The following is a 27837-nucleotide window of genomic DNA, read 5'->3' as shown; positions in this document are numbered from 1 at the left end:
GCCACAATAAGATCCGCACAGCCGTTGGGCCCTTGAGCAAAGCCCTTGTCTCCTGCTTAGTCTAATCAACTGTACGTCGCTCTGGATAAGAATGCCTGCCAAATGCCACTAATGTAATGTAATGTCACCTCAATATCACAGTTTCCTAATGAGGTCTGTCCACTGAAGACACTACTTGTATATAAAACCACAAGGCAATTGTCTAAAATTGTCCCAAGGTACTTAAGACTAGTTACCCTATCAACAGTTTTCTCATTTATTACTGCATGGGGCAAACACAAGCTCCTTTGTGGGCATTCACTCAGGCCTGTATGGGCCTGCCTGCCTTTTGTCCTGTCCACCTAAAGACCAAATGTAGCACTGATGCTAACAGAACTGGCTCTTCAACATGGTATTATTTCATAATGATAGTGGTAGAGTCTTAAACCAACATATATTTTTAACCAATACAGTGTTAAAAGGAATGATAATGTACTATTCTGTACACGCATACAATGTGCTCCAGAATTATTAGCACACCTCACTGGCAATGCACAAAAAATACTGGTACAACAAAGAAACACACAAAACCAGACACTCAATGCATATTGTGATCATATTGCTATGGGAGACAAAAATGAAAGCAAACAACAAAAGAAACGCAAAGACAGCTCCTCAGTGTATGTTGTGATTCTGTTGCTACGGAGACACTTTCTTCTTGCACTTAGACTGCTCATTAACCCACAAGGTAACGATGTATGAATTATATATATCTATTCGTTTTTTTTTTATATATCAGGAATATTAACATAACACAATTTCCTTTTGATATAAATAATATAATTCCTAAAAACTGGTCTGACACCCAGCCGTTCTATTCCATTCAACTTTATTTGTCATATATACAGAATACAGTACAGAGTACTGAGATAATGAAACGCTTAACATATGCTTCACATTAAAAACTCCCAATATGAATACACACAAAAAAGAATAAAATGGAACCTGGAAGTCCACTAACATTTCAGACAATGGGGCAGGGGCATATCAATATATTCTTAATATCTAAATATTAAATATATTAAGAATATTATAGGATATGTATTTTAGGTTTACTTCTGACTGGCAGCCCACTACATGGCTGCACCTCTAATTTGGTACAAATATTAAATGCCATGTTACTTACACAATTAACAGCATCCAAATGATCAAACCCAAAAAAGATTGCTCCCTGTATTTGTTTTATTTGGTTATTTTATGTATAATGCAAGTATTAAAGATAAAATCTACATGTTGTAGATTCTGGTACATCACACACTTGTGAGATAGCCTCAGTGACCACTTTATTTGGTATTTGACTTCCAGACCTATTATGGAGGGCACTGTATGCATGCAAGTGCATTCACATCTGCATGCATGCTTGCATGCCCACCTACACACATACATGCATGTGCTGTTATTATACTGCATGTGTGTGCCTAGATGCACATGGACATATGCAACACGTGCATGCACATGCATAACTGCTTGCAGATGAATGTAAACATGCACACAGGCACACACGCAAGCACCCTAAGCACGAGCAAACACACACAGCTCGGCAGTGTGAGCCTTTAAATGCTTCTACAAGCGTCACTTAAGTAGCAAGGCCAGCATTACCTCACGGTTACGCAACATGATTATCCTGGCAAACAGGATGTCTGGGATTTACAGGGTTAATTATAGAGCCTATCACACATCAGCTAGGAACACACCCAGTGAGATGATGTACGCTGTTAACGGAGATGCAGATTTACAGATTTACAAAACAAAACATTTAACATGGATCTTCTGTATGGTAATTTTGAAATAACTTGTTGCTCTTCATCGCAAGCACTGGATTGCTTTTATGAAAGAATCACACCAGTACACTGCAACCTCATACCCACCGAACATGCACACTGCCAAATAGGGATGCACACACTTGCATACACACACACCCACACACACACACACACACATACAAATATGCAGATCCATAGGTCTTGGGACAAAGACATTTGTTTTATTTGGCTTTGTACTCTGTATTACTAGATTTGTAATCAAACAATTTACATGTGGTTAAAGTGCAGATTTTCAGCTATTTATTAAAGTATTTTTATACATTTTGGTTTCACCTTGTAGAAATGATGGTACTTTTCACACCATTTCAGGGAACCATAACATTTGGGAAAAATGGCTTCACAGTTGTTCCTGATTAGTCGGGTGCGTTTAATCGATTCCTTGGTGCAGGTATAAGAGAGGTCTCAGTATCTAGTCTTGATTCTATGCTTTTGTTTGTCTTTGCAGTCTCTCATTTGCATTTGTCAACATGAGGAAGAGAGTTGAGCCAGTGAAAGTCAAGGATGCCATGAAAAAACAAACAAACACAACTTACCGGAACAAATCATTAAAGACATGCTGAAATCGAAATTTATTTTCCTCAATTTAGTCAATTCTTCATAACCATACAAACACGTCTTCAAGTATACATTCCAGGAACATTATGAAATTGAAATACAAAGTTCACCATTCACTCCCTGGAAAACAAGATTTTATGAGATTTCACATCATTGTGTACCAGCTCAAATGGAGTATTTAGCTCAAATGTCTGTAAATTTTCTGTTCCCTTCAGCATTGCCAGATGTACGATAGTTATTGTATTTGTATGATAGTTTGGCCCTTTGCACGATGTACAATCCCCCCCACAGACACTACGGTCGCCACTCCATCAGCCTAAAAAAGGGAGTGAAGATGAAGAAAATCCTTTCGTTTTACAAAATGTCCGGTTGGAAAATGAATAAATACAATTAAAAATTATAATTAGGGAGCAGTTCTGGGTGTGCCACAGTCTACATTTGAATGTACAATAGTTTTCCCTGAAATACAATAATTCTGGAATCTTTAAACGATTATTTGGTTTTCAACATCCAACAATGCTGGTTCCCTTCCTAAATCAATATCCTTTCACGCGGTGGTGCGTATTCCACCCAGAGCCATAAACTACGGCTTTGCTAACGTCAGTCAAATCGACTACCTTGCCTTCCAAAAATTCCCCCTAAAAGGGCCGTTCACTCGTGTATACATATTGTGGAAGCTATTGCTGCTAGTTCAGCATGGCTTTAAGAAGAAATAGAGCACTGCTGTGTTAGGGATCACTGCCTTGCTGTGGGATGAAGCAGCATCAGAAAAATAGGCCAAACAATAGGCTTACTGATAATACATCAACTGATTATAAATAAAGAATTGTGGAGTACAGAGCCAAATCAAGAAAAATATGTCTATGTTTTACATCTATGACACTGGACTACTAATCTGTGTTTAGATTAGTCCTTAAAGTTGAGTGACAGCTTTCATCTTAAAGTATTTGTCAACACAGAAACACGGATGTCCATGCGTCACGTGATCCTGTTAAACCAAGCTTCACGGAACAGTGAAACATGCTGAAACATATTTGACTGCCACAGCCTACACCATAATATTTTAATAAAAATATTCCAGTCCAAAATTAATTTTGCTTTTAAACATTAGCCAATTTCAGTTTTCATAAAAGGAAACAGGCATTTCAAATGTGATTGATCTCTTTTTCAAAATCGATGAGTCATCACCATATACATTACAGTACAGTATGTTATTCATTTCAGCTGAATACTTGCTTTGGGTAGGGGTACCAGAGCAATGCACCCCCTTGCTTTTAGCATTTTAGCTCATAGCACTGTCTGTCTGCCTGTCACTCTCAATAAGTCTGTTATCTGTTATTTGATTGTAATGTAATGTAATACCCTCAGGTCATAAGCAAATGTAAGGTAAGGTAAGGTTAGGTTAAAAAGTTCAACCAATCAGTGTCTTGCCTTTTGCCTGAGGGCGGAGCAGACCATCCTACTGATGGCAACTGACTGGCTTGCACAACATCATGGCCGTTTTCAACCACAGGATGGTGTTTGACACTGTGGACCACTTGTGACACCACCCTAGAGTGCTCTCCACCTACCTCAACATGTAATTTCTTACTCTTACTGACTGGAACCAGGTTCAAAAACACCACAGTGACATGTGGTGACCTCCTGGGGTCAGTCCGTGAGCCCTTTCTCCCACATGGCTAAATCATCACACAACCACATCGACTTCCACCCTTATACTGATGATATTCAGGTCTACATTAAAACCAAATCCAACCAAATCAACACTCTTTCCAACCTCAACTCAAACTGAATCCATCCTTCTCCAAAGCCTCACTAGGTAAAAGAAGTCAGCCCACATTACCCCCATATTCACCCAACTCCACTGGCTCCCAATCCACTAAAGAATCAATTTCAAAGTCCTCTTCCTGACCTATAAAGCCCTAAATGGCCATGGCCTACCACAGTCACTTTATCACCAAGTGGCCTCATGTTATCTGTGATCCAGCCATTTCCCATTGCTCCACGTCACTCCTACAGGAGATTGAGTCTTTTGCTCATTTAGCCCTTGCCTCTGGAACTGCCTATGCTTTTAAAGAAAAATTCTTACCGGAAAGCCTTCCTATGAACCTTTTTTTTCAGCTACTGTTATTCCTGTAATGTATGTTGAGATTTGCCCCCATAAATGAGAGGTGCGATATAAATGTAATTATTTATTATTCCTCACCTCCACAATGCTTCGGAGATCCCGGACATACATCCGCTCCGTCTCCAGGATCTCCATGATGACACGGTCCAGGTAGGAGAGTTTGGGGTTGGGCGCCATGGCTGCGAATGGCGAGAGGGGGCGCTGGTGCGTCCTGTCAGCTTTGCCCTGGACACCCACGTTGCTGTTGCCCTTCTGCTGTGTCTTGAGCTGAGGGTCAAGCTGCCCCCGTTCACTTGTGAGCCCGTCGCCCTCTGCTGGGCTCAGTTCCAAGTCGACGTCGCGATCGTTGTCCTGAGCGATGGATGCGGTGGGCTCGAAGGTGGCGCTGCTGCAGTCTGAGATACGCCCGTCCTGGGACAAGCCCGAACCCGAACCCGAGGAGATGGTGGACACTAGGCTTGCTGGGCGCTGGCCTTCATGGAAAGCGGAGCTGAGCGGGACGGGGTAGTCCAGCACGGAGAGAGTGGGTGTCTGGTCATTGCCACTGATGGTGGAGGCTGTGGATAACCGGGGGGATTCTGAGAGAGTAAGAACAGTAGGGGTTAGGGCAAGGAGGGATAAAGGTCTGGTCCAAAGCATTCTTGCATACCGAGAGACCTTCAGCTACAATGAAAACCTGAGTTACTGAACCAGATCTCAGAAATTCAGATCATCTCTGAAGTCACATGAGCTACTTATAAATCACCCTGGGATGTTCATCTAAAGAAAGCAATATGAGAGCTCAGTTGTAATACATTTTAGGGCAAAACTGCTTTGAGAAGCTACAGTACTTAGCATCCAATCACTGGTCTTTGGGATGTGAAGAGGAGGGAGAAGAATATGGCATCAATTCACCTGCCGTCTCACCCTCCTTAAAAATTGAGCACCACAAAACATAGACCTCAGGAAAAGAGACCAGTATGCTAACACTGTCACGGCAAAATATCACATGGCGTTTCCATTTGGCTAGCATGTTGACACAGTGGGCATGTGGGAATATGGGTTATGACACTGAAGTTGCTGGTCGGAATACCAGAAAATACATTTCTGTTGTGCCCCTAAGCAACACAGCTGCAGTGCACTGCTTCAATACATATAACATAACATAAGGTAATGACGAAAACCAGCCATTCAGCCGAGCAACACTAGCCTTTTCCTACCCCTGAGTGTACCTACTGCTTAGTTTGCCTAAACCGTATAAAGCCTGGTCTTGAAAAACCCCAGTGTTTCTGCCTTCCAGCTGTATGAATGCATAATGCATGAACTGCTTTCCTTATCGCTTCCTGAATAAGGGGGTTTGCTGTGTAAATAAGCAATACTACAATACTACAAGTATTTGTTTGAAACAGCACAGATGAAGCCTCCAGACTCAATGTTATACCTTCTAACCCAAAGCACTTTACTGATTTCTCCTTCCATATCTCTCAGATGCTCCAGCTGTTGAAAGCTAATCAGATCAGAACATCTGCTTGTGTGACTCATGTCCACAGAGAACAAAAGTGATATCATCACTACTTCACCAGACCCTCCCTCCTTCAAAGAAACCTAATCTCACCATCCAGTACAAAACCATGGGTATGGGCATTTACTTATCAGACTTTTGTTTGAATGCATGAAGTATCAGCCTTGAAAGGCCAAAAGATTTAGTGTGTGTTGTGTTTAACTATGGTTTTAATCAACAAATAAACAAACAACAAAGCAAAAGCGACCAAACTTAACTATCCAAATACTGCTTACCTAGCCAACTAAAAATACCGAAACACTATGTAAATCACAAAGACAACAATTAAGGTTCACAGGGAGGTAGGGAGGGTTGGGGAGAGGTGCTGCTTGAAGAGGTGCGTCTTCAGTTTGCGCTTGAAGGTGGGGAGATATTCTACAGTTCTGACCTCAACGGGGAGTTTGTCACCGTGGAGCCAGAACAGACAGTAGTCGTGAGCGTGAGGTGGAGGTTCGGAGAGGGGGAGGTGCCAAGCGGCCTGTGGAGGCTGAACGAAGAGGTCTGGCAGGGGTGTAGAGTCTGATGATTTTTTGTAGGTAAGCTGGGGAACACCCCTTAACTGCTTGGAAGGCTACCACCAATGTTTTGAATTTGATGCGAGGTTATATTGCAAGAATACCTGCACCCTCAACTCTTTACTGAAACACTAAAGAAACAATTCAGCCATCTTAAAACTTCACTACACATATTATTTTCATATACAGTATATTTTAAAAGAGTAAAAAACAATGATGTGCATAAGTATTTGGGTAGTAGTACAATTTCCGTTTGTTCCACCTCATTGGATTTGAAATTAAACAATGAATATGAGGTTAAAGTGCAGACTGTCACCTTGTCAGCCACCAGATGTAAGCTAACCAAAACAAACTGGAAAATCATTAAGAAGAAAGAGAACACTGATGTATGTTTGGGATCACTACCTTGCTGTGGAATGAAGTGCTGTCCAATGATTTTGGAGGCAACTGAATGAACTTGAGTCGGTAAATATACTTCAGAATTCGTTCTGCTACCAGCAGTTTTTGTAAACTTAAGATGTGGCCAAGCCTCTGATTATATTTCCATATTTCTCAGCCACATAATGGCTTCCTTGACTGTCCATGGCACAACTCGTTTTGGTCCTTATGTTGTCCTCATTTTAGAAAACACCAATAACAAACTGGAATCAGAGGCAGCTGAAAAGCCAACTGTCCAATTAGTTTTGGTCCCTTAAAATGGGGGTACTATGTATCAACAGGGTTGCATTTCCTACACAGATCACCAGATATGGCTGGAAATAGCCTCAAATTAACCTCATATTCATTGTTTCATTTCAAATCCAATGTACTAGAGTACAGAGCCAAAAGAACGGAAATGGTACCACTGTCCAAATACTTACAGACCGTACTCCATTCCGATACTGTAATAAACTTCCACTCACACTTCTAAGGCTTCAAGCAGCTTGACCATTGACACAAACTAACACTTTCTTTTGTTCTTTTGTCACAGTGAGTGCACATAGATATGTCAAGATCCCTCCCCGAGAAGACCAGAAAAGGAAATACTCATTAATTTGCTATTAAAGGGGTCTTTCCTCAACATGCCCCAAATAAAGTATGCCACATTCTTAAGGAAATACCCACGTAATTTCCTATCACCACTGCATACCAGACAGGAGCTTGGAAAGCAGAACAGGAAAAGGTCAGGGTGAGGCCCAGTCTTACTGTCGTCACAAATCAGAAAATGACTGTGAGTGCCAAATGACATCATTGTCCCCATTCTCAACACTGCACACAGCATTCTGAATATAAAATAAAATAAAGTAAAATGCAAAACATTGCGCAACTACTGTTTATGTACTGCGGGCATCATATACTTCAGGGGTCAGTTGTTCAAAGACTTGAATAAAGTAATGTTATCGAAAAACAGTTATTTGAAATTTCATTGATATATTTTATTTATATAGGTTTGACTGTTGTGTAAGTATCTGTGTTTCACATTCACATTTCACACTTTCCACAAGATCAGGGTTGTCAAACTCCAGTACTGGAGGGCTGCAGTGTCTACTGGTTTTTGGTTTGTTTCACCACGACTAATTCATTTCAGACCATGATTGGTCTGAGCACTGATTGGTGTCCACATATCTTGTTTTCATGGCCTTAATTGGCCACTTGTTGAAAGGAAACCCCAAATACCTGTACACCATAGCCCTCCAGGACTGATGTTTGACACCCACCCCTGTATTAGATTAAACCTGACATGCACAACTAAGCGATGTATTTAGAAAGGATACTGGCTGCCAGTGGAATTACTGCATTAAAAAGAGTATTTGCTTTTTCAAAGCCATTCAAATATTTCAATAGAATCCTCAATACAAACTTATATTAAATACTCCAATATACCACCTGATTACAAAACTAGTTGGTTTCAGCAACAAGCTCCTGATTAAAGTTCCAGTTAAAGGATAATATCTTCAGTGGTCAAACCTGAGGGTAAACACAAAAAACCCCCACCGGAGAACAATCCAATCCGATGCGATTAGGATGGACAATTTCCAAAAGTTGTACTTTCACATTACATTTCAAATCACAAGAATTAAAGGTTGTTTAATGATTTAAGAAGATCGATTCAGCATGAGATCAGGTTGGGAACACATACCCGTAAACCAGCCCTGCGCTGGTTTGACAACGCTTTTGTAAAGAATTGAGCTTGCAACCCCACCTGCTAAAAAAAAACACAATAACATATAGGCGTTCATATATCATCCCACAAACACAGGAGAGCTCAAACACAGGGACTGCAGCATTGCTTTATATGGAGATTGTGTGTCTTGCTGCAGTGCTTGAAGAGGAGAGTGTGAAATATTTCAACCCTGAAAGTAACAGTCATTTAGATAAAGGTTAAATAGAAAGCGTGTGCTATTTACACCATGTTCAAACCAGGTAGGTGATGTCATGACTAACCGGCTCAAGTCAAAGGCTGTTAGGCATTACATGTGCTGTGACAATGGCTGTTTAACGGACAATTCCAAGTAGATTTATGAGCAGGGACTGTGTGTGTATGTGGGGGAAGGAGTTAAACTAGTGGAGCATTTCCAAGGTCAATCTTTGAGGAAGGAACAGAGCCCAGAAAGCATGGCGTCTCTCCTCCTTAGCCTGGCCACACACACAAACAGTGACGTCACACACCTACTTTTAAAAGACAACACTTTTAAACTGCCGTTTTCGCTCAGCCACTCCAGATACAGCTGAACTGGACTTTCACCTCCACAGTGACTGCTGTTATCAGAAATGGCAAAGCATGCAAATACACACACAGACACACAGGTGCGTGGACTGATGATATTAAACTCAAAGACTCCTGAAAGTGTTGCTGCTGTCCTATAATCATAGCACACATCACTCTCCTCTAACCAATTAGTTACACATGCACAAACATAAACACACATACACACACACACATACACGCATGCAAACACACACACACACACACACACACACACACACACACACACACACACACACACATACAAACAAAGCAGGAAAGACAAAGTGACCTGCATTTTTCTTTGTGAGCCATATTTCTCAACAGACCATTGGGTATAGTGACATGGACAAATGATTTCACAGACAGACCAGAGGCTTTCTTTCTCAAGCGCCAGCTTTCATCACAATATAAATAACAGTTTTCATTTATATGCACATCCTGAATGCACCATACAGCCCAGCTGCAGGTCTGTGTGATTTCAGCTGCGGGCCATATCTGGACAGGACTGAGCCATAGCTACACACAAATCAACTGGCCGACAGTTACATAAAAAAATTTTTTTAATTCAAACTGCCACTTCAAAGGGTCACACTCAGTTCAGAGCAAAGCTCAAGATGCTAGACGCAGCCCACAGTCTAGTCTTCCTATAGTACAGAAATCAAAGATATTCACCACAGCTTTCCTCACTATTATTTCATTTCACTGCTTGTTACTCATATACCTCAGTGATGACTTTATCAGGCTGATAAGTGACTCACACTGATCACTGTATTTTGTAGGACCTGCATCATGCTGCTAATGTCTGAAAATCGCTACCTGTGTATGAATCTGATTGTGACTCATCTGAGAATGTGGTCGGACTGAACACAAACTCTGGGGGCCCTAAAATGGTACCTCTCCCCTTGGATCCACGGTCCAGCCATGGTCACTCCATGTGTAGCCTGGCCCCTGCCGCTATGTGTTCCAAAAGAACCAAACCACTTCCAAGTCTCAAAAAGCCAGCAACTCCAAAAAAAATGAACTGCATGTTCCTTGGGATTCACAAACATTATTTTGATAACATTTTGACTACATATTCACCCTACTACTTAGCATGTGGTTAAGTGACCAGAGTCTCAACAAACAGTAGTTATAAGTTTGAATCCCTGGATGGACTGGACCACGACAGGCCCCTACATCAAAGAGAAGTCAAATGTACAGGTTTTCTTAAAAGCTTTTGAATGATAAGTAGTAGTGCTGCAAAAAATGAGAATCAGAAAGAAAAATAACCATAATCATAATAATGAATTAGTTCAGAAAGTCTTTAGAGAGAATATTGTGCCCTGATCCATGTCTGACTCACCAAACCACCGTGAGATTCGACGGTTGAGTCCGATCAGGAAGCTCCGATTGTCCCACGCGTTTCTGGCAGCGGCTATCTCCACAGCGTCCAGGGAGACAACCCAGCCCCGCTCCTTGTTCCTAGCGAGCAGACTCATATCCCCTCTCTCCCTGCTACATACAGCGTGTGTGTGCGTACGTGTGCATGTGTATGTCAGAGAAGATGGATGCTCCAGTTTGCGGGCAGACTCATCAGCCCTTCTCGAGACTCCCCTGGTAGCCCTTGAGCCAGAAAAAGAAACTCCCACTCCCACAGGTGTGACCGTAACCGAGCTACCTGCGCTAGCGCACACTCGCGGGGACACGCCCCGCCGGGTCCAGGAGGGGGGCCGGGCTGGGGAGGGAGGGGAGGGGTTGAGAGCGTGTGAGTAAGGGAGTGGGAGGCTTGCGGAGGCTTGCGAAGGGAGGAAGGGAAGTTTCCAGCCTCCTGTGCGAGCGCAGGAATGCATTTGGGAAACATTATCCCGCTAAGAGCTCCGGCTTCACGTTGACTCGGCGCGGGTGACCTCGAGTGGCAGAGCCGCTGGCTCTCAGGACAACAGCAGCCTCTGTCTGAGCCCAGAAGTGGAAGGTAGCCTCCCTGCCTGGCTACGTACACAGCCTGGGTGCATGTCACGCCCTGTACCTGCAGCAGAATACCTTCACTATCATCACTACACACAAGCACACACTAGCAATAAGACTAATACGCTATAATACAGCCCAGAAGGTTTCTATTACAAGAGTCTACAAGCTAATTAGCATAGCTTTCCAAACTAACAGCATAAGACAAATGCTGTGTCTGCTGCTCTATGATCTCACGCTCATATTAAGTATAATATACATTTTATTATACCAAGTTGTTTATTATATATAGGAGTTGTACAACACTGTTGTGTATTTATACATTTTCACACATGCAATTAAGCACCTTGTTTAGAGGTACAAGCACAATTTCCCTCAGCAGCATTTGAACATACAATCCATTGTGTAAAAAGTCCTTGAACCACAACAACACCACCACAATCTTCCCCACAATAAATAATAGAGATGAGGCCTGCCACAATGTTCTACATCTGATGGGGTTAAATATGAAGTAGGTTGCTACCAAGAATAAGTTTCCTTTACTCATAAGGAAAGAGCAGTCTCAGATGGGGAACAGATAAACTGCCCAAAGGGTAGAGTTTTATTAAACGCTTTAAAGTGTCATGGAAAAATTCATGACAGGGAGGCAAATCAGACAGCAGACAAACCCTGCTTGGTACCTGAGGCACCAGCGACGCTGACTCACTGCTGGTTGAATTCCACGGTCAATCATCTGGCAGGAGGCTTAGCAGCACAGACCCTTGCAGTACACAGGTACCAAGAGCTGACTGGCAGAGAGGGGAGATGGTTTGTAGCTAACTATGAATCAGTCAGTGGCCTCATTGTTTCATATGACATTAAATCTGATTCACTTTTTCATCACCTAATGAAATCTGCCATTTTGCTTTTCCTTCAGACTTTACCTTGTGTATTGTCAGGGGTATATCACTAATCAACACAACTGAACCAGAAGCCATCACACCATTTAGATACTGGGACTTGTTGAGCTAATTGAAGGATTAAGTTAAGCACTTCCCGGCTATAAAATTCAAAATTCAAAATTTTATTTAATTAAAAATTAAAATTAACTTCAGCAGTTCAAGCTGGTCATAAACTGGTCTAGCTGGGTATGAGCTGGTCAACCACCATGGCAAAGCTGGATATGAACTGGTCATCCAGCTAGGCTGGTAGCTTGTCTGAGCTGGTAGCTGGTCAAACCACGTCAAGATGGGAGCTGGTCTGAACTTGTCAACCAGCTAAACCATGTCACAATGGGAGCTGGTCTGAACTGGTCAACCAGCAACCAGCTGCTTGTAAACCCAGCATGAGAAGTTTTCTTCAGCAGAGTTGCACATGGCACAGTCATGCTTCCTATGACTGAGAGTGAACAGAGACCACGCCAGCCGTGACTGTGACAGCGACTCACGTGGGGTGATCCACAAGTGCATACATGTGTAATCCACAGTAAGGGAGAGTACGCTACACACCTGAGCTTTCACATCATTTTAAATACTGAGACAGGAAATTCAGAAGAGTGTTTGAAAGGGGGGCCATGGTTCTGTGTTGGGCAACATCAGAAGGTATTTTGCCATGTAGGTCAGTGGTTTAAAGCTGATGATGTAATTTGTGAGCTATGGCAGGGCTTTGAACAGGGGAAATGTCAGAGGCTGCATGCGGGCAGCGAGAGAAGGTCAGCGCTAGCCCGCTCTGAGATTTTGGCTTCATGGCCTCTGTTGCAATATTTCTGAGCCTACAGTCTGAGCCATTAACAGACACACAGGACAGAGGTCAAAGGGAAAAGGGCAAAGGTCAGAGGTCAGTGAGTAGTAACATACAGGGCGCTCCCTTCCTCATTCCTGAATTCATGGCTGGCATTCAGGCCAACAACATTGGCGACAAAGTAAAAAATGTTTAACCCAGTCATCGTAAAGGAGGAATTTCACTTCCAGTTGTGGTTGAATTTCCTTCTTTTCTTTTTTTTTTTTCTTTAATATTTTAATTGGACCTTATTTCCAGAATTCCAGAAACATAATGACTGGTATTAACATTGGAAAAAAGAAACTTGATTGGCTGATTTTGGTCCAGTTCATATTTGTGGTCAGATAGACAATCTGTATTTTTTTTCATTTGGTGGGCATTTGTGTCACAAACTGTAACTGATTAGGAGTTTCTTTTACAGATTATGACCTAGTCAAAGTGTACATGCAAATCATAATAATAACCATCCATAAATGTGTAGAATATTAGTCTAAATAAAAAACATAGACAAGGGTCACTTAAAATCACTAATTAGGCTATGTTTCAACAACCAGATTTTCTTCCTAGATCTCATGGTACTTTAAATACTTGTGGCATTAAATACATTTTGCCTTAAATAGTGCCCCTGTACCACTGGCAGTAAAACATCTCCAAAACATCAATGACTGACCACCATATAAAAAAAATATTTAAAAAAAGATTACTAACTAAAAAACATTGCAACATGAGAGTAAATGTATTGAAATAAAATGATATAGTTTTCCCGTTTGTTTGAACACAAAATATAGATCATTATCCATGTTGTTTATTATATGCACCCTTTTTTCTCGATTTTTATTAAGGGTACCAATAATTCTGGAGATCACTCAGTGCCAAGCACTCTCACTGGTGCTTGGTGATGCTCAACTATGTTCACTTCACCACCTGCCTGGAGGGACTGTATTTATCATACACTAAAACTGTCAGCCTAGAGACTGCTCATAGTCTGGGAGGATACTGCTTTTGACAGAGGCAGCCTACCCACAATGCATGGGATACCGTATATGGAAAGAGGCCATTTCACATTCCTTGTAAGGGTGAAACATAATAAATATTTTCATAGCACAGCATGATTTAAACAGAAATGCAAGGCAAGCTGACCCTACGTAGATTAATTTGTCACACATGTTATGGCAAATGGGGGGTGAGTGTGTGAGTGATGGGCAGATGACCTATTTGCTGCCTTCATCCAGATTTGTCCATTCAACAAGAGCAGGCTAAAGAGAAATTATTGCTGCCTTATGTTATGGTAGAGTAGAAATCCATAAGTAGAATTTAATTCAGGTAAAAGAGAGAGCACATTTACTCATTTTATTAAATTGCTGCTTTAATTCTGTGTACTGGTGTGCTCCTTTGTACTCTTCAATAGATAAACTGTTCATTGAGTATTTGGTCATTTATAGAGGGGCTGGTCAGCATACATAGAGACATTTCTAGAACTGCAGAAATGGGCGGGCACGTTGTTTATGTGCATCTCTGTGTCTCCATGCAATACAATGGAGCTCTGTTCTAAAATCACAAGGGTTCTCTCAACATTTCATGTGGCACAAAAAACAGAAAGGCTCTCTGATTTGAAGGGTCATATACAGTCAATAAATGAAAACTGCTCATGCACTGCATACCAAAGCCAATCCAAAACATGCCTATAAAACACATCAGCCACAGACACACACGCACACACACACACACACCTTTTTAACTCACACAAAGCTGGCCGCTCCAGAGTAAACAAACAATTATTAGCATACGCTCTGTGCGATTGAAATTCCTTCATACCTCTATTGTACTGAACAAAGACCCTCCAACAATGGTTCTCAAATGTTTCTCAAACTAAAAGCCACTTACAATGGATGAGGACACTGTAACTCAATAAAATGGTTAACTTTTCACACCTTTATCCAATAGCCACCACACAATGCAATACGTTTGCTATTTAAGAGACAAAAACCTGCATATACTATACACAACATGTCAAAAGTGTTAAAATATTTCATCAATATTTTATAGGGGCAGCCTGCCTTGTGGCTAGGGTACATGACTGGGACCCGGAAGGATCCAGGGGGGTTTGTCCCCTGCTTAGTCTAATCCACTGTAAGTTGCTTTGGATAAAAGCATCAGCTATATAACAAAGTACTGTATATGTAAACCAATGTTAATGAAAAACTATGTGTCATTTATGAAATATGGAAAAATATTATTTGAGGGGAAAATATTTCTTCCATTTTCCTGATGGAACCCAGAGACTTGAACTTTTTCTTTGACCTGGCCATTGTATATGATATAGGAATGGATCAAGGAAGGTGCAGAGAGGAAATGCTGAGTGAGCATCACACAAAAGGCATCCTTTGACATATTTTCTTTCGCATGTTAAAGTTCTCAAACAGCATACTGCTGGGGACCACCTCACGCTACCTCGCACTACACCCCAAGAAATCAGGACGTATGCTATTAATCGCAGGGCGGCTAACTTGGAAAGAATAGCTGGGATTCCAGATGGAGTAATTCCAGACTCCTCGCTCCAATTCTCTGAATTCCTGTTCGGTGTCTGTAATGCCCCCAGTAAAGATATCAGCAAAAAAGAACAAAAAAATCAGCAAGACCCCCACTCCTCCTATCCTGTCTCCTGTCACATACTCCCTAAAATCATGTCACAACCTGCTTATCTGTAACATATGTTTTCAGAGGAGGGAGTGCTAGCTGCTGACTCTTCTCAAATTTGGACAATGTGGTTCATGCTCGTGTTGTAAGTGTTCATGCATGTCATTTATGTGATTTCCATATTTTTGTGTGTTTCTATGTACTGTATAATATTGTATGGCTTTGGCAATATGACTGTTGTTCTCCTGCCAATAAAGCAAGCAGAATTGAATTGAGAGAGAGAGAAAGAAAGAGAGAGAGAGCGAAAGAGAGAGAGAGTAGTAACTATGAACTATATCAAAGTACTCGTCTGACAACGCTCTCCAATTACTCTGGTCTCAGTACAAAACGCAAACTTTTTTTATACAGGACCTTTGGCTACTAATGAGGGTAACAAAATCACTATAGAAAAAAAAATATGACCTCACCCAGATCAGGATAAATTCATCACAAAGATGTATCTCAGTGTGTACTGTATCTCAGTTGTGTACTGTAACAGGGCAACTGAGGACAGCTCTGTTTTTTCCCATATTTCCCACACCAGTTAGACACACCAACATGGGCAACATGATACAAACAATCTGTATGCCTCCTTACAAAGCTAAAACTCCCTGAGGCCATTTTAATAAATCCTTCCCTTCATTTCCATCATTTATATATAAATATTGTTTCATTCACTCTTTATGGTGCAAGAATGTCTTATAAAAATACTCCTGTCTAATTCAGAAGTGTGTGTCTGTAAATGTTTCCACAGCTAACAATATGGCTAGCTACAATAATGCCACTGGCAATGCCATATGTCAATGTATGTAATAGTGTAGCTTCCAAAACCACAGACCAAGTTTTTGCTGGCCCAGAAAAGAAAAGAAAATTGGCCTGTGAGACGACTCTAGTGGGGACGACTCTCCTATATGTGAGTCCCTCATGTGGGTAGTGGTTTGACCGCCACCATGACACTTTCCCAGCTGCGGCCCATTCCCTCTCTGTTACCTTCTCTACTTTCACACTGTCTGAACAAAGCAAAGAAAACCTATCCTACTCTTTGAAATAATGTTAGACAATTCATGATGCCCCATTTCATATGGACACATTTCAAGTCTAGAAAAAGCCACTGCTAAAGACTGAACAAATGACATTGGAGATTGGTTTTCGACCCAAAATTGTTTAATTACAGCTGATATGAATTCATGTGAAATTAATAAATTGCCAGAGCCATTCAATTAAAAAGAATGTGCTCCTTTATGAGTGTTCCATCAAGATGATATGCTAATCATGCTTAATAATTCAACATATTACAAAAAGGTTCAGGATGAATTAATGTGGAACTCTTGACAGTGCTCTTTGTGAATTTGTGAGGTTAGTGCTTAATAATTCTAGTGCTGATGTCAGGACATTTCGAGCGTCTCAAGCAAGAGTGAAGATTATATTCCATAATCCTCCATCCCCACCCCAAGTGAAACAAAGTCATTCTTCAGTGGCCTGTTAATGTTGGGGGAAATCGAAACATCGGCAGGTATTTCGCAGGATTTTTGCTTGAAGGAGAGAGAAATAATGTCTACAGGTCTTTCCAATTATACACAGAGTGTGATGCGAGGCTTATGTAAAATTCCGTCGGCCCTTTAATTTGCACTCTTAAGAAGAGCTCCCATACAAAATAACTGTTCAGTTTGATGATCTTCATGGTCTACTTATACCCCCCAAAGAAAACGGGGGCAAACAAATACACAGAAAAAAAGATGCAGACGTGCATAAACTAGGGCACGGCTTGCCTCTACAGACAGGCCAAATAAATAGTCTGCTCATATGTTTTACCCATGTTCTACCTATTCTGTCCTCTCTCTCTCTCTGTGCAGCTAATGCAGGTGCATCAGCGAGCACACAGCGTGTGTCCTCTTTATCCCTAAGAGGGGAAATAAGCAATGTTGAAATAGTTCCACGGGGTCAAAGGAGCAGCCGTGTGTGGCAACAAGGCTCCAGGGATTGGAAGCCGTCTAAGGTTTCGTGTTATTCGCACGTGTAAGCCTCCGGCCGGAAAACCCTTTCGGGGGCAGCAGGAAGATTAGTTAAATCCAAAAAATCCCGCCTGGTTGGTGAGGTCGTCAGACAGACTCCTCCCATCCTGCCGCAAGGCCAACGGGACACGAGCCAAATGGCGGCAATCAGGGCTGCTATTTTTGTGACGGGGTGGCCTTCATTTCCAAAAAAAAAAAAAAAAGACCAAAACCATCGCTTGTCGTCACCATATACGGTGCGCAAAACCACGGTAGGATTGCATAGAAAGGAGTTACAGAAAGCTGCAGTTACACTTACTTACAATAGTGGAAATTAAACTGCTTTGGGAAAATGTCTTTAAACTTTAAAACTACAGAATTATACTGCTAAAAACAGTTGCAAGTGACAAGCTAAGCAACTGGGAAGTAGCTGATGTTCAAATACCTAGTCTGGAGAGGATGTCAATCTACAGTAACAATGGGTCATTACCCAAAATTCATCCTTTTATTACTGAATGCCAAGCAGAGAAGGACTGGGTACCATTGTTAGATCATAACTGAGATAATACCACCAAACTAACATACTGCTCTGTAAAATCCATCTTTGGCATCTTGAAAATTGAGCTGGTCATAAAGCTGGTCTAGCTGGGTATGCGCTGGTCAACTAGCTAGTGCTGGTAGCTGGTCTGAGCTGTTAGCTGGTCAACTAGCTACCAGCTGTTTCAAAAGATAACCTGAGCTGGTTAAACCATGACAAGCTGGGAGCTGGTCTAAACCTGTCAACCAGCTAAACCATGTAAGGCTGGGAGCTGGTCTGAACTGGTTAACCTAGCTTCAGCTGTTCTGGCCCAAATCTGTGACAGTACACATTAAACAGAACTAAACTACTCCTTAGACAAGCAGTTGGCTTGTGATTTCTGTGATGTAAAGGCTAACTTTATTCTTTGTGCTTAGTGCCACTGACGTTTGCAGTGGTCTGCTGGCTTTGGAGGAGCCTCCTTGTCCGGCTAAGTACAGCCTGCAGGCAACACAGTGTTGCTTACAGCATACTTCAGTGTGTGGGAGGTGGGCTGCCACAAGGCCAGTTCCACACAGACACTCTCATTGTTGTCAAATCGCTCCGTCTTTTCCCTTTTTAAAGGGCCTTAGCAAAAAAATTATCTTGAACAGCATCGCTGTTTACTGTGCCACCATATGGTGGGGAAGGGGTCTGTAACCATTGTATTTCCAGGAAGGCCACCTGGATATCTACTCATGCAACTCAACTACCCGGAAAAGGACATTTGCCAAGGTAATAAAAATAAGCCACGCTGTTATTTGAATAATGCATTTTTTATACAAAGTACTGGAGGGCTTGGTGCTGTGTATACCTTATTGTAACACAGCTATGTGCAGCTGAGCACATAGAACAGACCCGCACACTGAACATCCAAGGACCTTGATCCCCCTCTTGCTGTACCAGTACAATTCAAGCTTGCAAAGCATTTTTAAGGTCAACGTGGCCCAGATGCAGTCAATAAGCTACCAATTCCAGATGCTTGAGCACATGTAATGAAAGATCAGGACATTGGAGGAATGTTTAGAAATTATTCACACAACTTCTTGAAATCATTGTCAGAGGAACCCTCTAAGTTTGCAGAACATATATTTGTATTACCAGAAGCAGCACTGCATTTAAGTCATTCTTCATTCCACCAGAAATAAGCTTTAAAACTAAAATACTGGGAGCTAAGCGGGTAGGTAGGCAGTAGGTAAGTCTTTACTTACCTTGCAAAAGTTTTTTTTTTCTTTTTAAAGAAAAGTATCTCCCAAACAGCCTGTTTGTTTGCTCCGGGGAAGGTAAGGATTCCCAGCTGGTTGCGCTAGCGGAGCTGATGTCTTGTGCACTCCTCCTGCTCACCTACACCTGCCCCTGGCCTTCCAGGCAGCACGCAGGGAACTTCAATCCAATTACAGCAACGCGAGAGAGAGGGCAGGGCAGGGCCCGCCCCTTGTCTGCACTGACAAGCAAGGCCAGTGAGGGACAGTGTGTGTGTGTGCGTTGTGTGTGTGTGTATGAGAGACGGAGCGAGAGGGAGAGGGAGTAGAGAGGGAGAGCCTGTTCTATTGGGTCAGCATTGTGCAGACTGTACAATTGTACAATGACTTTCACAGTGCACAGATAGGTCAGAACAGCAGGTCAGTGAATGGATAGAGCTATCTAAATGATTAAGAGGGCAGGGATCCACAAATTAAATAAAATACAATTCATCCAGTGCAAGACACTCTCGAGGTATCTGCCAGACATACAAGTTCTGCACTGTCCTGGCTACATTGCGCTACTGTTCTGTCCATTCCCTGTTCCAGTGGCCAAATTATGAATGTATGGTCAAATGAAATAAAACAAATGGAACATCAACACAACACTACACTTGCCCAATCCATAATAATCACCTTAAAGTTTCTCTAAGAAAACAACATCAAGCATTCTTCCACAATGCCTATTTGGCCGAACTGTGTGCGGATGATTTCCGGCACATAGGCTAATTAAGATTTTGAAAGCCTGTGACCTCGATCGATGCAAATCATGGCATGTTGCAGATGACCGGTCAAAGAGTAAACTGTATTTCAAGAAAGCGAACGCGATCAGGGTTGCAACCAGTGTCCTGTAAAATTTGCGGTCTGGAAATCCTTTATGCGGCCTTTCATCTCCGACGTACTGGAAACTGAGCCTTCTGATTCATGTTGGCACGCTACACAAGGACGCTGCACAAAAACTCCATTCACCAAAATCACAGAGGCCCATCTAAGCAGGGCTGTAGAAGTCTGTGATCCTGAAATAGCCAAGATGTAGACTTAAACTTCAAATATACAATAATGCCTCCACCTGCATCTAATTACTGTTATCAAAAATTTATAAATCAAAAAGTCAAGACTGACAGAGCCCAGAGAGTTAATGTTCACAACAGCAGCTCTATGTACTTCGTATTTTTAGAGATCACTTTGTACTGATACAAAATGCCAACAATGAAAGCTGGATCCTCCTCCAACAGCTGATGTCATCAAAACGTATTGATTCTCCATAGTTTGCAATGCAAACAAAGAACAGCCCACAAACCTTATCTATTCTCATCTACCTCATTGTCTAATCCACGTAATCCACTTACCTGTGTTAAAACCTACACATGTAACAAGCAGCGACCCTCAGAGAATGTGCTAATGCAAGTGGGGCAAGTGTCATGGAGACAACCTGTCAAAATATAGCATGTACAGTGCAGTCCGTAAGTATTTGGACACTGGTACAAGTTGATTGCACTCCAGCACATTGGACTTAATTAAACAATGTTTACAATGTTTACATGTCTATTTACAGCCACATCGGGTGATCTTTTTTTATACGTAGTCCCTCCATCTTAGGGGACCAAAAGTAACTGGACAGTTGGCTTCTCAGCTGTTTCTGATTAGTATAAAATAGCATCCCAGGGGCTCAGGCATGCAAGTGTGAAACCCTAGGGAGAGAGTAAGCTTTCACATCCTATTATGTTGAACACAGGGTACCTAAAGCCAGTGAATGCAACAGTGCACTCCCTCAGCATTACATAGTTATGCACACCACTCTCCAATGCAATTGTGTGTATACATGGCAGCCATGAATGTACATGGCACTGAGGATATTAGAGGCTTACAATTGAAAATGTGAACAGATCAAATTTGGAGGGGTGGGGCTGTTTTATTACACCAATTTATGACAAAGCAGTTTTAATGGATGTCTTTGGGTGTGAATGTGCAGCCATTTTCGAGAACACAGATCTACAACTCAACTGAACTCATAAGACCCTGTGTGACAGTGCTCTGGGGGTTTAATTTGACATTGCGTAATGGCTTGTGTTCTTAAGCATGTGTCCTTTCCCTGTGGTTTAAGTTGGCACAGTCGATAGGATTAAATGGCTTTTCAAAAACGAAATGTTATAAATAAAAGTGACAAATAAAGGCTCATAAAAAGAGGGAGTAAAATGGGGGACATGGAGATTACTCCAGGTTAGTGATTTTATTACATTTGCTATATAATAATAACTAATTCAATAGAAGTTCATTTTAAAGGTGTTTTTTTGACATACTCAAAAGACAACACCAGGATTCCTGCGTGGAAATTCCTGTGGGCGCACTTGTTTCCAGAGGAATGACACAGAGTATAGATTACAGTAGATCAAACCTGACAGACTCTGAGTTGACTACAGCTGCGGGAGTACATTTTTGGTGTACCAACTAAATGTGAGAGGGTTTTGGCCAACAGGGTACCCCTGTTACTCGATCTGGTGCCTGTGGTCAACCTGCGCTAACTGCATCAGCTACAGTGGCTTCAGAAAGTATTCAGACCCCTTCACTTTTTGCACATTTTAATGTAATGCACTTTCTCATCTCTCATACATCTATACTCAATAACCCATAATGACAAATTGAAAGGTTTTTAGAATAATTTTTTTGGCAAATTTATTACAAATCAAAAACTGAAATCTTTCGTTTATATAAGTATTCAGACCCTTAAGTTAGTCCTTTGGCAGCAATTACAGCTTCAAGTCTTCTTGGTTAATTCTCTACAAGCTTTGCACACCTGGATTTGGGCAGGCTATCCCATTCTTCCTGGCTGATCCTATCAAGCTCTGTCAGACTGAATGGGAAGCGTCTGTGAACTGCCATCTTCAGGTCTCTCCACGGATGTTCTATGGGGTCTGGGCTTTGGCTGAGCCACTCAACGACGAGTTGTCCTGAAGTCACCCCAGCGTTGTCTTGGCTGTATGCTTCAGGTCATGCTGAAAGGTGAACCGTCACCCCAGTCTGAGGTCAGGTGTACTCTGGAGCAGGTTTTCTTCAAGGACCTCTCTGTATTTGGCTGCATTCATCCTTCCCTTAATTCGGACCAGTCTCCCTGTCCCCTGAGAAGCAACCCCACAGCATGATGCTGCCACCACCAAGCTTCACTGTAGGAATGGTATTAGCCAGGTGATAAGTAGTGCCTGGTTTTCGCCAGACATAGCGCTTAGAGTTCTGCCCAAACAGACAATTTTTGTCTCATCAGACCTGAGAATCTTTATTCCTCATGTTCTCAGTCCTTTAAATGCCATTTAGCAAACTCCAAACTCAAGAGTGGCTTCCGTCTAGCCACTCTACCATAAAGGCCTGATTGATGAAGAGCTGCTGAGATGGTCGTGCTTCCGGCAGGTTCTCTCATCTCTGCAGAGGACTTCTGAAGCTCTGTTGGAGTGACTGTTGGGTTCTGGGTCACCTCTCTGACCAAGGCTCTTCTTGCCCAGTTACTCAGTTTGGCCGGACAGCCAACTCTAGAAAGAGTCCTGGTGTACTTCTTCCACGTCACAATTATTGAGGCCACAGCTTTAGAAATGGTTTATACCCTTGCCCTGATCTATGCCTCACCACTTTCCATTTTATCACAAAGGTCTGCAGACAGTTCTTTGGAGTTCATGGCTTGGTTTTTGTCCTGACAAGCAGTGTGCAAATGCCTCATCTGTTTAAAGAGCCACCCACAACCAAGACTTATTATTATTATTTTTTTAATAAATAAAGGACTCTAGCAGGAAGCAAACTACGCTCTCCTCACAGGAAGGAAGTCAAGGAGCTGGAAATGCTGATTGGCATATCTGCACAATGTTACTCACTGGAAGCAAAAACCTCTCCACAGGGCCGGAAATATGCATTAATCAGTAAGGCTATCCTTTCAACACACTGCGGCTGCCAGAACTTACCCCCTTATGACCAATGAAAAATTACTTTTGGGTCCTCGTGTTAATTTAAGTGACCTTCATAACTGCTAACTAAGTCTAGCCCAATTGGCCTTGAACCAACTTGCATCCAATGCTTACTTTCCACTATAAAAGTTCACCCAAATTGTCTGGGGGTTGTAATGAGAACTGTCAATTAGCTACTACGTGGCCCCACTTTCCACACATTGTTACCAGAGCTCCATGATACACGCTCATCTTGGGAGACTGAATTTTCACTTATATAGCTAAATTAGTATATCAACTATCGATAGCTAAGGACACTGTCTTATCCAATGAATATTTCTGCTAGCCAGCTAGCCAATTTAAGATAAAAGCACAACTATAACATCCTTATGAAAGCAAAATAGTGTATGAATAGGACAGTGCAAACAAATGTTATTTAAAAGGAAACTTGCTTGAGCAGATCCATATTTGGAACGATGGCTGTGTTAGCACTGATGGAGACATCGTGAAAGGAGTAAACTGTGAGCAAGATGACACAAAGATGACAGTCTCATGAATCTATGCAGTTTAATCGGCTCTCAACTTGCTAAGAGCCATATTCAGTTTGCTGGATACGGTACCGTTATAGAACCGGACGAGAGAGGGAAACAGTCTCAGTCAATAAATTGATTAATAAACCAGGAAATTAGAGCTCCTGAAGCAAGCCGTGAGAGAGCTGACTCAGCACAGTAGCCAGCATCTGAGGTCACAGCCAGAGCAAAAAAAAATAAATGTCATAAAAATAAAATATCACCTCCCAAATTGCTGACAAGCAGTAGCTAGGCCCTATCATTGCAGGCTCAGTTGTCAGCATCAGCTATGCCAACAGCCTACTCTGACTGGGAATTGGCAATAGCAGGGCGCTAGCGGCTTCAAAAAAAATGGGGAACATAGAAACGTGACCATGACATTTTAAGGTTCTATCTGCGTCCTGTGCTGGTTTTGAGATATTCAGCTTAACAGCAAAGCAGTTATTTGTATATCGAAATGACACCCCAAAAGTACTCTGAATGTAAAACCTTTATGGCTTAGAGTGAGAGGTTTGATATGACAGCTTTTTGTTGGGTAGATTTTCCCGGCTGCACACAGAGCCTGCTCCTTTTAGGGGTTATGACTGTTGATCCTGGAATACCCAGCTTAGCCTGCTGCCACCGCGACCCGACTCCGGACAAGCGGGTGAAAATGGATGGACTGTTGATCCCAGCTCTGGATCTATCTGACAGCACCTTTGACACCTGGGGGAGGAGGACCTCTCGGAGAAAGTGGCATTTCTTACCTTCGCCCATTGGAATGTCACAGGCCTCACCGTGGGCCCTCTCTGGCATGGTACTGGGGCCTGAAGATCTGCGGAGACACAATCGAGGGAAAGGACAGGGTTAGAGCTAGGGGGGAAGATGGCCACACAGTGCAGTCAAGAGCCTCTGAAGACGATCACTGCTCAGCTCCGCAACAGCTGCTATCAAACCGTACACCAGTCCCAACATGCTTTGCACAGGATGTGGCCTGACCTTGGCAGGCTCAACAGGAAGCGCTGCACAGTGCTCTGACTGACTCATTAATAGTGGGGAATGATCTGATCTGTTATTTTTCACTAAAGAAATTACATGTATCATACAATTAAATATTGAATATTATTTTTTTAAATAAGATAAAATAATTAATTTGAGTTTGTCAATCTTTCTAGGTCTGGTATGGGATTAAGGAAACACTGGTGTAAACACTGCTGGCAGCTTTTCAGGAAGTGTACTTCAGATCAAATCTACAAAAATTAGAAAGTAACTCTTCCTCCTCAATTGACGCAGTAACATTCATTTGCAACAGACTTTGAAATTAGTCACAGTCCGTATTGACCAAGACAGTATAGTGAATCATCGCACAGAACAATTGTATTGCATTGGGCTGCCTCACTGATCTCAGGATATCACTTCCTGTAAATAGAAATCCCCAAGTACATGAAAACAAATCTTTGGTGGTGGTGTGATCACTGCCAGAGAACTGTTAGAGACTGTTAGTTCAAAACAAAGCTACTGTATTTCTTCTGACTGGTTTGGGTTTATAAACCAAGATGGGAGCAGGACACCAGACACTGGAGCATTTCCAAGTCTTTAGCTTTTACTTCTATTACTGTATGGCTGAATTCTGACACTTCATTTTCGTGTCACTCAGTTTTTTCTGGCAAGGACTAGCGGTGGAAAGTTTGTTTGAGGCTCCCTCACACATTCCCAACGCGTAAGCTAAATTTGTCTTATCATTAAGATTCTTAAGGCCAGAAGAGAGAATAATGTGGTTCAGATGCCCCTCTACCCTTTCCTACAGCTTGACACCTCCCTATTATCTCTGTCAATGAATGATTAAGTAGGTGGGAATAGCCAAACCCCCCCAAAAAACACCCTCCCATCTACCTCAACTCTGATTCCCATTCCCACTGGTTGCTAGAACCGAAGCAGACCTTCAAACCAGATTGAGTGAAAGAGGAATAATTTCCAAAAAATAAAAACAAATTCTGCATACCAAAAGGGGAAAAATTACTTTAAATTGACACTGAACAGAAGTGTCAGCTGGTTTACACATTTTGGATTGAGCCAAATTAGAAACTGCAGCACACGTGTCTGCCAGCAGAGGTCTCCACTGAGATGTGGGTGTCAATGACCACTCCTCTGGGGTGTGCCAATGACCAATATGAGGTAAACAATGGCTGTGTGCAGATCTTCCAGCTTTTCCAGTCAGTGATGAGAATATAAACAGCAATGGATCTGATTAAACACAATACAACCCAAACAAAAGCCATGACTGGAGCTTTTTAGAAAGCCTGTAACCCTCCAATAACCTGCTACCTAACAACACTATATTAATCAATTGAATATGATTGCATGAGATATTTAAATGAACAAGAATCACAGAAATAACCTGAATTCAAGGGAACATTTAATGCAGGGTGAAGAGAGTTTGATACGCAATAATCTAAGAGTAGAAACAGCCACACTATTTGTTGCAGCAGAGTGATACATCTACTTATTGAATAAAGCAAATGTATTTTTGAAAAGCTATGCCTCATTCATATGAAGAACCGGCTTGCATAAAGTAAGCCTATTATTCTTTAGGATGAGCAATACATAGTATCGTTATCATATATGATCAATATCGATAACACGTCATTTAAATGAGACATTAATACAACAGAAAATGCATATTAACTACAGGCCTACATCCCTTTGGATGTTTGTTTACAAACTAGCTGGGGTTTTCACCATTATTGGACTGAATTTCCTGTTGTCACATAACAAAGAGCCGCTCAGTGTGCCGCGGCAGCTTGTGCCAGTCACTGGGAGCCACACCAGGCCGTTTCTGGGCTGATCTCCAGGAGGTCTACGCATCTGTGTTCAAAGTCTCACAGCTGGACTGCGGGGCTGGGACTGAAGTGCTGTCTGCAATGGCGTCAGCGAGGACACGGCCCACCCGTGACCAACAGGGCAGCGCATAACAAAATACTAACAGGCAAAATAAAGGTTTCCAGATCTTTCTAGGTAGCATAACATAGAATTGGGGCATGATCTTTTTGACAGATAATAAACTTTGTAGACAAAAATGTTAATTAAATTACATATACTGTTAAGTGGTGACTGATAATCAGTGAATGACCCAAGATGCCATTTTATGTTTCAAACATTCAGAAAGAGCAGGTGCAATTTCTCATTAGCCTTGCCATTTTAAGGCCCTGCAAGCAAAATACCATGTAAAGCCCTCTGCCTCTCATGGTTTGAGCTTCTCTGAGATGCCGTCCTCGCTGAACGTTGTTAATATTACAGTGTTCCAGCCTTGCATCGGCAGTTTTCCACGTCAGAGGCTCAGGCGGAGCATTCAATTCGCTCTCTCAGAATTAAATTCATTCGTCCAGTTGAGCCGGAGCCACGCCCCTCATGCTCTTTCGAACAATCGCATACACTTGTCTCCTCTGCAAGATCAGAGGAGCGTGTTTCGGTGGTGGGGGGGCAGGGGATTAAGCCCAATATTGTTCAAAAGTTCAAAGTGTGACCCCCCCCACACACACACCCAGTCCATGGCTAGCCCATTAAAACGCACTGCAGACAAGAGCTCTCTCCTCGCCATGGTAACATTCCTGGGGTCAGTACCAATCCAGTGTGAGGAGGGGGGTGTGATGAGGAAAGTGAGTGCTGATGTTTAACCCCTCATTGCCCAGGCCTAGGGCCCGTACAGTGGTGCAACAGATTCCCTCAGGGTGAGGACGGGTTAAGTGTCCCAGCTGGTGGTTTGCAGTAAACAAACACACCCTGGGCAGGGGCCAGCAGTCATGTGACAGAGCTCAAACAAGACATGATCGGCCCCTCTCTAAAGACACACAAATGAAACACACACTCAC

The 27837-nt window shown here is 42.2% G+C and overlaps 1 protein-coding gene across 1 annotated transcript in view; it reads right to left on the bottom strand.

Annotated features, from left to right (window-relative positions):
• Positions 1-27837, bottom strand: part of LOC133129813 (pleckstrin homology domain-containing family G member 3-like) — a 58041-nt gene that overhangs the window by 22778 nt on the left and 7426 nt on the right. Inside the window, exons 2-3 of the mRNA XM_061244143.1 lie at positions 24736-24803; positions 4624-5123 (exon numbers count right to left, since the gene is read on the bottom strand). Of these exons, the coding sequence (XP_061100127.1) occupies positions 4624-5123; positions 24736-24784 (549 nt within the window). The 5' untranslated portion in view covers positions 24785-24803. The remainder of the gene's footprint in view (positions 1-4623; positions 5124-24735; positions 24804-27837) is intronic.

Source organism: Conger conger, chromosome 5, assembly GCF_963514075.1.
Source record: "Conger conger chromosome 5, fConCon1.1, whole genome shotgun sequence".
Taxonomy (NCBI): domain Eukaryota; kingdom Metazoa; phylum Chordata; class Actinopteri; order Anguilliformes; family Congridae; genus Conger; species Conger conger.
Note: the sequence above shows the minus strand (reverse complement) of the source record. Positions and strands in the feature narration are given on the sequence as shown.